Here is a 12,948-nt window from a genome sequence, read left to right as displayed (position 1 = left end):
ACTCATAAACATGCCACTGATAGATTTTTTTAATTGAAAGATAACATAAAACATTTTCTTAGTTCTAGGTATGTAACATAATGATTTTATGTATCTATATATGGTGAAATTATTACAAGTTTTTAGTTAACTTCAACAACCATATATAGTTACACATATTTTTCTTTATGATGAGTATTTTAAGATTTACTGGGTTTTTTTATAAGAGTTTTAAAAATTATTCCTCTCTCTCTTCCTGCCTCTCTATCTACTTGTGATCTCTCTGTCAAATAAATAAAATCTTTAAAAACAAAAAAAGGGGGGTGGTGCCTAGATGGCTCAATGGGTTGAGCCTCTGCCTTCAGCTCAGGTCATGATCTCAGGGTCCTGGGATCAAGCCCTGCATCAGGTTCTCTGCTTGGTGGGGAGCCTGCTTCGCCCTCTCTCTCTGCCTGTCTTTCTGTCTACTTGTGATCTCTCTGTCAAAGAAGTAAAATCTTTTTTAAAAAAAGATTTTTTTTAATTATTTTTATTTCTTTAAGTAATCTCTACACCTGATGTGGGGCTTGAACTCATAGCCCTGACATGAGGAGTCATATGCCCTACCAACTGAGCCAGGAGGGCTCCGCTAAGGTTTACTTTCTTAACGTCTTTCAAATATATAATGCAGTATTTTTTTAAAGATTTTATTTATTTATTTATTTGACAGAGATCACAAGTAGGCAGAGAGGCAGGCAGAGAGAGGGGGAAGCAAGCTCCCCGCTGAGCAGAGAGCCCTATGTGGGACTCGATCCCAGGACCCTGGGATCATGACCTGAGCCAGAGGCAGAGGCTTGAACCCACTGAGCCACCCAGGCTGCCCTATAATGCAGTATTGTTAACTGTAGTCACCATGTTGTATATTATATCCCCAGAGTTTATTTATCTTAAAGCTGGAAGTTTGTATTTTTGGCCACTTTAACCCATTTCATCCAATCCCCATACTTTTCCACCTCTGAGTCACTCATCTTTTCTCTTTATCTGTGAGGGCAGTATTTTATATTGTATTTGTTTTAGATTCTCCACGTAGGTGAGATCATACAGTGTTTGTCCTTGTCTAACTTATTTCACTTAGCATAACACCCTCAAAGCCCATCATGTTTTCACAAATGGCAAGATTTCCTTCCTTTGTTATGGCTAAATTATACTCCATCATCTATCTATCTATCTGTCTATCTATCTATCTATCTATCTATCTATTTATCTATATACACACAGCACATTTTCTTTATCCATTCAGTGTCTATAGACACTTAGATTGTTTCAGTGTGTTGGCTATTATAAATAATGCTGCAGTGAACATATGGGTCAGATATATTTTCAAGATAGTGATTTCATTTTCTTTGGATAAATAACCAGAAGTGGAATTGCTAGATCATATTGTAGTTTTGTTTTTTTGTTTTTTAAGATTTTATTTATTTATTTGACAGATCACAAGTAGGCAGAGAGGCACGCAGAGGGAGAGGGAGAAGCAGGCCCCTGCCGAGCAGAGAGTCAGAGAGTCAGGGCTTGATGCCAGGACCCTGAGATCATGACCTGAGCCGAAGGCATAGGCTTAACCCACTGAGCCACCCAGGCACCCTGATCATATTGTAGTTTTATTTTAATTTTTTGAGACTACATACCGTTATCTCTAGTGACTGCATGCATTTTTAGCAGTAGTACACAAGGGTTTCCTTTTCTTCACATCCTTGCCATCCTTTCTTGTCTTTTTGACAGTAGCCATTCTGACAGGTATGAGGTGCTATCTTATTATGGTTTTGCTTTTCATTTCCCTGATGATTAGGGATGATGAGCACCTTTTCGTGTATTTATGCCATTTATAAGTCTTTGGGAAAATGTCTGCTCAGCTTCTGAGCATATTTTTCATTAGATTTTTTAATTTAATTTTTAATTATATGTTTGGTGTTTTGCTTTTGAATTATATGAGTTCTTTATACACTTTAGATATTAGTTTCTTATCAGATATATGATTTGCAAATATTTTCTCACATCCCATTGGTTGCATTTCATTTTGTTAATAATATCCTTTGCTGTACAAGAAGCTTTTTAGTTTGATTTAGTCCCACTTATTTATGTTTTCTTTTATTACCTTTGTTTTCAGTGTCTGATCCAAAAAAGTCATGGTCAGGGCCAGTGTCAAGGAATTTATTCCCCTGTATTTCTTTCTAGGAGTTTTATGGTTTCAGGTCTTCAGACCTTCAACCGATTTGAGTTCATTTTTGTGTATGGTGTAAGTTAGGGGTCCACTTTCATTTTCTGTATATGTGGATGTCCAGTTTTCCCAGAATTATTTATTGAAGAGACCAGCTTTTCCCGTTGTTTCCTTTCCCATTTCCTTTGTCGTTAATTAACTGACAGTATATGCATGGTTTATCGCTGGGCCCTCTGTTTTATTCCATTGATCTATGTATCTGTTCTTATGTTTTTATGCAAATACTGTATTATTTTGATTACTATAGCTTTGTAATATAGTTTGAAATCAAGAAGTGTAAGGTCTCTAACTTTGTTCTCCTTTCTCAAGGTTTCTCTGGCTTTTCAAGGTCTTTTGGGATTCCATATAAATTTTAGGATTATTTGCTCTATTTCTGTGAAAAGTACTATTGGAATTTTGATAGAGATTGCATTGAATCTATAGATTCCATAGGATATGAGGGATATTTCAACAGCGTTAAGTCATCCAACTTATTAGCATGGAATAATTTTCCATTTATTTGTGTTGTCTTATTTCTTTCATCACTGTTTTATAGTTTTGAGTATATGGGTCTTTCACCTCCTTGATTAAATGTATTCCTAAGTATTTTATTATTTTTGCCACAGTCATAAATGGGATCCTTTAAAATTTCTCTTTTTGATGATTTGTTAGTAGCATATAAGCATACAACTGATTTTTTGTATGTATATTGATTTTTTTATCCTGCAACTTTACAGAATTTGTTTATTCTAGCAGTTTTGATAGTCTTTAGGGTTTTCTATATATAATGTATTATCTGCAAATAGAGACCGTTGTTCTATTCTTTTTTTTTTTAATTTTATTTATTTATTTGATAGAGAGAGATCACAAGTAGGCAGAGAGGCAGGCAGAGAGAGAGGGAAGAAGCAGGCTCCCTGCCGAGCAGAGAGCCCGACGCGGGGCTCGACCCCAGGACCCTGAGATCATGACCCGAGCCCAAGGCAGAGGCTTTAACCCACTGAGCCACCCAGGCGCCCCCGTTGTTCTATTCTTATTAGGATACCTTCTATTTCTTCTGCTTGCCTCGTTGTTCTGGGTAGGGCTTTTAGTACTGCATTGAATAGAAGTGATGAGAATGGGCAGCCTTGTCTTGTTCATGATCTTAGAGGATGAACTTTGTTTTTTTATCATTGAGTATGATGTTAATTGTGGGCCTGTCATAGTCATTATGTTGAGGTTATGTTTCTGCTATACCCATTTTGCTGGAAGTTTGTATCATGAATAGATATTGAATTCTGTTTAATGCTTTTTCTATGTCTTTTGAGTTGATTCTATGATTTTTTTTTATTCCTTCATTTTGTTAATGTGGTATATCACATTGATTTGCAGATGTTGATTTGCATTCCTGGTATAAATCCCACTTGATCTTGGTTTAAGATCCTTTTCACATATTGTTGAATTTGGTTTGCTAATATTTTGTTGAGGATTTTCACATCTATGTTCATCAGGGATATTGGTCTCTAGTTTTCATTCCTTATAGTGTCCTTGTCTGGTTTTGGTATCAGAGTAATGCTGGCTTCATGAAATGAGTTTGGAAATACTGCTTCCTCTTCTATTTTATTTATTTATTTTTAATCTTGACCTACATTTTTATTTGAGCCAGAGTGAATTAAATAAAGCCTTTTTATTTTAAGAAATTACTTTTTAAGTGATACATTTCATATGACCGTAATAGATAAGGTTTTTCAGGAGCCTAAAGTATAGGAAATAAATCATGATCTCGGTATAGTTCTTTTTCAAAATCTGACAACTTTAATAAACTTACACTGTTAATGACACATTGACATCTAATATAGAGAGCAAAGTCAGGGACTTTACAATCAATAAAGCAATGTCACAGTGAAAAATAGTATACAACGTGTAAATATACCCATGATAAATTTGGCCTAATAAAAGTGCTGGAAGTTAATTTAGAAAAAATCAGTTTTAGGGCACCTTTTTTTTTTTTTTTTTTTTTTTTTTAATTTATTTGACAGAGATCACAAGTAGGCAGAGAGAGAGGAGGAAGCAGGCTCCCTGCCAAGCAGAGAGCCCAATGCAGGGCTCGATCCCAGGACCCTGGAATCACGACCCGAGCTGAAGGCAGAGGCTTTAACCCACTGAACCACCCAGGCGCCCCTATAGGACACTTTGTGATTCCAAAGGTTACCTAATAAGGTGAATTGGGTAAAGGGATGGAGTGAACATTTGATAGGTTTTCTGGTTATTACCACTCTTTGAATTGATCATTTTGTTATTGGGATTTCCATCTCATTGAATTCTTTTTTTTTTTTTTTAAGATTTTATTTATTTATTTGACAGAGAGAGATCATAAGCAGGCAGAGAGAGAGGAGGAAGCAGGCTCCCCGCTGAGCAGAGAGCCCAACGCAGGGCTCGATCCCATGACTCTGAGATCACGACAGGAGCCAAAGGCAGCGGCTTAACCCACTGAGCCACCCAGGCACCCCATTTCATCGAATTCTAAATTCCCATCATAGAATATAGAAAATCCACTTCTTCAGTTTTCTTTACAGCTCAGGCATAGAATTTATTTTATTTTATTTTATTTTTGATAAACATATAATGTATTATTCACTTCAGGGGTACAGGTCTGTGAATCATCAGTCTTACACAATTCACAGTACTCACCATAGCACATACCCTCCCCAGTGTCCATAACTGAGACACCCTATCCCTCCCTCCTCCACTCCCCAGCAACCCTCAGGTTGTTTCCTGAGATTAAGAGTCTCTTATGGTTTGTCTCCTCCCAATCCCATCTTGCTTCATTTTTTCCCCTTCCTTAACCCCAACAAGCCCCTGCCCTGCCTCTCAGATTCCTCATATTAGAGAGATCATATAATTGACTTTCTCTGATTGACTTATTTCGCTATGTCCTCTAGTTCCATCCACTGTTGTTGGAAATGGCAAGATTGCGGGGGTTTTGATGGCTGCATAGTATTCCAGTGTGTGTGTGCGTGCGCACGCGTGTGTGTGTATGCGTATGCGTGCACACATGTGCACACACACACACACACACACACATATATATATATATGTATATATGCCCCACATCTTCTTTATGCATTCATCTGTACATGGACATCTGGGTTCTTTCCATAGTTTGGCAATTGTGGACATTGCTGCTATAAACATTTGGGTGCACGTGCCTCTTCGGATCACTACAGTTGTATCTTTCAAGTAAATACCCATTAGTGTAATTGCACTAATCGCCTGAGTCATAGGGTAGCTCTATTTTCAACTTTCTGAGGAACCTCCATACTATTTTCCAGGGTGGCTGCACCAGCTTGCAGTCCCACCAACAGTGTAGGAGGGTTCCCATTTCTCCGCATCCTCTCTAACATCTGTCATTTCCTGACTGTTAGTTTTAGTAAGGCACAGAATTTGACATAGGTGAAGTATATTCACTCATAATCAGAAATGAACTTGAGAAAAGACAGTTGGCATAGAATCTCTTTTGCAGGCAAGAGTACATCCGTGGTTGTAGAGTCAAGTTACTGATTCAGAAGTGGCATTGTTGTGGTGGCAGGAGCAGATGTAGTAAAATTGAGTTTCCAGCAGCATCTGAAATGTAGCATCTTGTGTTCCGTGATGGTAGAAATGGTGGCAATTTCTTCTAGTGCCCAAAAGAAGCAATAGTTTTCACCATCAGGCCAATTTTGTGGTATGACTTTGTGTATTGTTGCTGAAAGGCTAGCCTTTAGCCTGCCTGATTCTTAAGCCCTCACAATAATTGCATGGAGTTAGACTAATAACCCTTTTAATAAATGACTTCTCTGCCTAATTAGCCAGAATCACCTTCTGTTACTTTTCACTAAGAACAACAGAAGTTGTTACCAGAAGTGAGTTACTGAAAATTACACAGCCTAAAATGTGAAATTAGTTGAATAGAAGGCAAGGACAGAGGGAGATAGGACTATTATGGACCTGACCTTTACAGTCTTTAGGCTGGTGGTCCTTGTTATGTAGTGATGAAACATAAAGTCAGTGCCTCATCGTGTTTCTGAGACACAGACCAAGTACCAGCTAAAGCTACAGCAATAAGAGAAATAACAGAATGTCAGGTGTTCTGGTTATTTCCTCCTGCTTTCAGCAAAATACTGAAAAAGAGAATGAATGCAGATTAAGCTGGTTGGTGCAAAGCAAATATGAAAGGAGGTACTCTTTTGCTAAGAGCACTTTTCTGTCTACATCCTGATTGAAAGTCCTATACTTGAGATTTAGCGTCTTGCAGAATTGAAAATGAGAACTGCTCTTATCCACTAACCCTATAGCCAACACAAGCAGGGCACTTTTGAGTTCCAACATGAAATAAAATTAATGCCTCAAGCCATTCCCATTTTCCAGACAAGAATCAGAGCTATACAGTTCACTTACTCACTGGGGCCTATAGTTTTTCATTACTTTAAGAAGTATCCATTAAGGGGCGCCTGGTTGTTAAGTGGCTCAGTCGTTAAGCGGCTGCCTTCAGCTCAGGTCATCATGATCCCAGGGTTCTGGGATCGAGCCCCGCATCAGGCTCCCTGCTTGGCGGGAAGCCTGCTTCTCCCTCTCCCACTCGCCCCTGCTTGTGTTCCCTCTCTCGCTGTGTCTCTCTCTCTCTGTCAAATAAATAAATAAAATCTTAAAAAAAAAAAAAAAAAGAAGAAGTATCCATTAATCTTAGGGTTGGGGAATGGCCAAGAATGTAGAGTTGGGTAATGGCCAGAATATAGAGGCCATTACCAAAGGATGGAAATCCTCATGCTTAAAAATTATCAGGATGTTTGCCTGTGTCTACTTATACATTAAAATGACTAGAGGGGCGCCTGGGTGGCTCAGTGGGTTAAAGCCTCTGCCTTCGGCTCAGGTCATGATCCTAGGGTCCTGGGATCGAGCCCCGCATCGGGCTCTCCACTCAGCGGAGAGCCTGCTTCCTCCTCTCTCTCTCTGCCTGCCTCTTTGCCTACTTGTGATCTCTGTCAAATAAATAAAATCTTTAAAAAAATAAAAATAAAATAAAATGACTAGAAAAAAAATAATTTTGAATGAAGTATATTGCCAGGAAACGCCAAGCCTGGGTACCTGGCTTCAACTCTTAAGACCATCCCTGGGCTCCTGAACTCATATCAATAAAAAGGGGATTGTGAAAGCTTCAGAGCCTCAAAGAAGGGCATCTTCCCCAGTATGCCCACCTCTGGACAAGGATTCCCCGGACATACCAGGAGCCTTGAGGAACAGTGGACAAGAGAGGGTCTTTAAGTCTCCCAGAAAACGGGATATGTGCTACCAGATTGTCTGACTAAAAAATGTATTACTTTGCCAAAAGCAAGGGTTCCTTGCTCTTCCAGCAGGTTTTATAATTTACTGTGGAACAGTGACTGCCATGTGCTTCCTATTCCAGGTTTTCATTGCTGTATCTATTTATTCTTTACTGTAGTCCAGTAGGTAACTACCATGTGGGTGCTGGCTAGTCCTGATAGGAAGGCTAGCACATTTGCCAGAGGTACCCAGTTTGTATCTGGATGTGACCTTGAAAGTCAAGTAGTAAATGGATATATTCTATATATGAAATGAAGGCATATATTCATGTTGTATAGCCTGAAGAGTATATATACTTGTTACCTCCTCAATATCCATTCCTTCTTACCAGCTGAAAAACTTTGTTTGGGATCCAGTATGCCAAGCCAAAAAAAAAAAAGTTATTTCTCAGACTACATTACACCTTTCTGACCACCTAAGCAGTTGTATACTGGATGTTGTTGTAAGAAGGGTATTTTCCAGTTAAAAAGGCATAAGCCTACCTAGCAGTGTCCTTTTGCCCTTTTCCCATCTGCCTGCTATGATATCACAGCAATAGTAAAGACAAAAATCAAACATGAAGGATAGCAGAGCAGGAATTTAAAAAGTGCCTGGCTTCTTAGTGGCAGTAAAGACCAGCAGTAGCCCAGGATGCCTTAATCTATATTTCTTGATATGTGAGCAAATTAAACCCCTTACTTTTTTAAACTGTCTTTTGTTGGACTTTTGGTTGATCTGTATTTTCCACCAGATTGTAAACTCCTTGAAGTTGAATAGACTTTTTTTATTGGGTGTAACTGACATGTGACATTATATTAGTTTCATTTGTACAACATGATTCCATATTTGTATAGACTGCAAAATAGATTACCACAATAAGTATAGTTAATATCTGTCTGCGTATGTAGTTACAAATTGTTTTTCTTGGGACGGGAACTTTTAAGATACACTTTTTGAGCAGCTTTCTTTTTTATTTTTATTTTTTAAATTTTAGGTACTTATTTGACAGATAGAGATCATAAGTAGACGGAGAGGCAGGCAGAGGAAGAGAGGAGGAAGCAGGCTCCCTGCTGAGCAGAGAGGCCGATGTGGGGCTCAATCCCAGGACCCTGGGAACATGACCTGAGCCAAAGGCAGAGGCTTTAACCCACTGAGCCACCCAGGCGCCCCTTGAGCAGCTTTCAAATAAGCAGTACAGTATTATTAACTACAGCCACTATGCTGTACTGAAGAGACTATTCTATATTTGCTTCTACATTTTTATTTTGTGAGGTAATGTTCAGCACATATATATATATATGTTTGATAAGTGAAACAATTTACTGCCATCGCTAATATGTTAAAACCTAAACTCTAATTTGCTCTCTGGTGGTATCTCCAAAGATTGGTGGAAGCAGATGAGATATAAACAATGGTTAAATAATAATTACTTAGGGCCCCTGGGTGGCTCAGTGGGTTAAAGCTTCTGCCTTCGGCTCAGGTCATGATCCCAGGGTTCTGGGATCGAGCCCCGCATCAGGCTCTGTGCTCAGCAGGGAGCCTGCTTCCCTTCCTCTCTCTCTCAGCATGCCTCTCTGCCTACTTGTGATCTTTGTCTATCAAATTAAAAAAAAAATAAACAACTTTCATATATGTTTGTTAAATTTGCAAATAATTCTCTTATAAAACCACAGTGTAATTATCAAAACCAGAATATGAACATTGATATAACTCTACCATTCAGATTTTTCATTTGTCCTAACTTGTCTTCTATAGCAGAAGGAAAAAATTCCCTCTGGTGTAGGAACCAGTTGAGGATCACACAAATAGCATTTAGTCACCATGTTTTTTAGTCTTCCTCAATCAGGAACAATTCCTCAATCTGTCTTTGTCTTTCTTGACCATGTTATTTTTGAAGAGTATATCCAAGTTATCATGATACCTGAATTCATCTCTTCTGGAGAAAAAAAGGAAAAATCAATGATGTTTACAAAATTTCTTATCTTAATTAAAAGCTGCATCTCACTTGAGCTCCAGCAGGATGTCTTACCAAAGACTCATTATTTGTTGTTGTTGTTGTTTGACTAGGTTTCTCAGTGGGGCACTGTTGACATTTTGAACAGCATAGTTTTTCACTGCACCAGACTTCCCATACATTCCTGGCTCCTGCTCACTAAATGCCAGTAGCATTCTTCATTTGGTGTGACAACCCAAAACACCCCCACATGAGAACCACTATTCTGTAAAATTTATTTAGAGTCTTTAAGTAAGGAAAATGGCCTTGCTTTTTATATAGTAAGCACTTTAACAAATTCTCAAGTTGATTGTTTTAATTATCAGCAATCTGTCATCAGATAGGTGATAATGTACATTAGTCAAATTCTGTTTAGGTAATTAGTTATATTTAATAAATAAATGATTAAGGGTTAAGTTGATCATAGATGTTTTAATATAATCTGAAATGAGAATCCTGTTAACAGTTTCCATTTAAAATCAAGGACTTGGGGCGCCTGGGTGGCTCAGTGGGTTAAACTGCTGCCTTCGGCTCAGGTCATGATCTCAGAGTCCTGGGATTGAGTCCCGCATCGGGCTCTCTGCTCAGCAGAGAGCCTGCTTCCCTCTCTCTGCCTGCCTCTCCATCTATTTGTGATTTCTCTCTGTCAAATAAATAAATAAAATCTTAAAAAAAAAAATAAAATAAAATAAAATCAAGGACTTCACCTTTGAAGTTAACTGAAATGAAATATTTCTGGAAGATTTACCTTAAAATTCAGTATTTTACTGATAGAAATTTTAGGGGGGAACAAGTATTATGTTCATTTTATTTTAATTTTAATGATATCAATTATTCTTTTTTGTTTTTCTTTCAGAATTGGTCCCTAGGAGAGAGCTCCTTATAGAAAATGTGCCATATTGTGATGCACCAACTCAGAAGCAATGAGTTTTCTAGGATAAAATCAAGTCTTTTAGTTTTTAATCCTAAATATATAACTGTGGCAATGGAAGTTTTGGAAATGCAAGTATTTCAGAACCAGCCTATTGAAAGTGAATGAATTAAAGTACCATTTCATAATTAAATTTCACATTAAAAGAACATTGCTGAAAACTGCAGAACATAGTTAAATATTTTTAGACAGCTTTAAATAAGACATGTCGTTTGCTTTGAAAATCAAACTTTATAAACTAAAATAAATGCTTAGGAGATATGTCATATTCATTTTTCTATGACCTTGATGAGTATTTTGGTCTTAACTAAGAATGCAGTGATTTGACAAGTTGGTGGATTTTCCTCCCATGTGAAATGAAACTATTATGTTAAAATTGTTAGATTAGGGGTGTCTGGATCGTTCATATGGTTGGGTGTCTACCTTCAGCTTGAGTCATGATCTCAGGGTCCTGAGATTGAGCTCCATTTTGAGCTCCCTGGTCAGCATGGGTCTACTTTCCCTTCTCCTTCTGCCCCTGTACTCTCTCTTTCTCTCTCACTCTCAAATAAGTAAAATTTTTTTTAAAAAAAGGAAAATAAAATTAATAAATCTGTGTTTAGTTCTATAAACTAAATTGGTCAGAAAAATCACAATGTGATAGAATGTGGCCTTTAGTCTCCTAAAGCAGTGAAATTTCTGTAGCTAACAAATGATTACTCAGTTTCCTTTCAGAGATAGAGTCTCTCTCTGTTCCTGTAAAAATATTTTTCTAATAAGTCTTCTGAAGAGGGTCGCTTGGGTGGCTCAGTGGGTTAAGCCTCTGCCTTTGGCTCAGGTCATGGTCTCGGTTCTGGGATCGAGCCCCACATCGGGTTCTCTGCTCAAGGGAGAGCCTGCTTCCCCATCCCCCTTTGCCTGCCTCTCTGCCTACTTGTGATCTCTCTATCTGTGTCAAATAAATAAAATCTTTAAGAAAAAATTAGTCTTCTGAAGATAGATAAATAAAATATCAAAATTACGTAGGATCATTGTGGAATAAAGAATCCTAATTTTTTTAGGAAATAGCGACCCTTAATCAAACTATGTAATACAGCCTTAGTAGAAATAGTATACTTGGGCCACAGCTGGACTTTATTGTGAAAATGTAATATGTGGCTACATTCTTTCCATTGTAATCAATAAAACTAAATGGCTTTTCTTTTTCCACATATCGCATCCATCCCTGACGTAATGGGCAGTATCACAAAACAGTGTGTCATTCTACCATCTAACAGTGGGAACTAAAAAATTGTATTTAATATTCTTCTTGTTTCTCTTTTAACTGTGTATTTTTATCATTCTCTTAGTGAACAGTGTGTTCTCTCCCCATTTGCTGACCAATTCTCCCATTCAATGATGATACAAAATTTTTAATTTTTATAGGATTCTTAATGCAAGCTTTATTGGCAAAACATGGATATATCCATACTGGATATAAAATGTCATATTTTAAATAATTTAATTTAAATTTAAAAATAATAAAATCATTTAATTTGGGGAGATCAAAGATTTTCTAAATTCCTCAGACATACTACACTTAATATTAAGCCATTAACTAGCCTTAATGTCTTCTAATACTTGTAAGAAGAGTGTTGAGTTGTCTGTGAAATGGTTTATACATGTCAGAAGACTTGCTACATTAATTTTTCATCTCCCATATATAGTATTTATTTTTATGGAAATGATACCTAATTGTTGCTTCATATTTGAAATTTGTTCTTATAAAAGAATGCTGAAAGTTGTCACAGTATAATCACTGCTAAATTCCCTGACCTACTATTGTTTCATTAAGTATCTATATTATCTATTTGGAGGAAAGTTGGCTGACCTAGGTTAACTTAATATATTTTAATTGTTTCAGTAATACTGAAAATTTTAATAGTTTCTAGCTTTTTATCTTCTTTTTTCCTAAAGATTTACTTATTTATTTAACAGAGAGAGAGAAAGCATGAGCAGGAGTTAGGAGCAAGGGGAGAGGGAGAAGCAGCTCCCGCAGAGCAGGGAGCCCAGTGCAGGACTCCATCCCAGGACCCTAGAATCATACCTGAGCTGAAGGTAGATGCTTAAACTACTGAGCACTCCCTTGCTTTCTTTCTTTAATCTTAATTCCTGTGTTCCATTCTTCATTCACATTAATTTAAATATCTGAACAGATTTCTTTTTTCTTATAAACTTATCATTAGGAGCAATAGAGATTAATAATTCACATGCATATTTTATGAAACCCAGTGGCTATGAGATTTTCTTCAAAATACATATATTTTATACATATATGTATATATACATATATAAGAAAAAGGATCCTGTTTATATTAGCAGAGAAAACTATAAAATAGTAAGACTTAAAAAAAAGTATAACTTAATGGAAGACATATTGTGTTTTTAGGTGGGACAATTGAAAGTTATGGACATGAACAGTTTAAATGTTATCTATCAAAATCCCAAAAGATTAAAGATACATCAACATAAGAATAT

The 12,948-nt window shown here is 37.1% G+C and overlaps 1 protein-coding gene across 2 annotated transcripts in view; it reads left to right on the top strand.

Annotated features, from left to right (window-relative positions):
• The window catches only part of LYRM7 (LYR motif containing 7), a 36,742-nt gene extending 26,029 nt beyond the window's left edge, over positions 1-10,713 (top strand). For both annotated transcript variants that reach the window (XM_082725811.1, XM_082725812.1), the window contains exon 5: positions 10,378-10,713. In XM_082725811.1, the coding sequence (XP_082581937.1) occupies positions 10,378-10,448 (71 nt within the window). In that variant the 3' untranslated portion in view covers positions 10,449-10,713. The remainder of the gene's footprint in view (positions 1-10,377) is intronic.
• The last annotated feature ends 2,235 nt before the right edge of the window (positions 10,714-12,948 follow it).

Source organism: Mustela nivalis (genome assembly GCF_964662115.1).
Source record: "Mustela nivalis genome assembly, chromosome: 3".
In the NCBI taxonomy this organism is placed as follows: domain Eukaryota; kingdom Metazoa; phylum Chordata; class Mammalia; order Carnivora; family Mustelidae; genus Mustela; species Mustela nivalis.
This window is presented reverse-complemented; position numbering and strand designations above follow the sequence as displayed.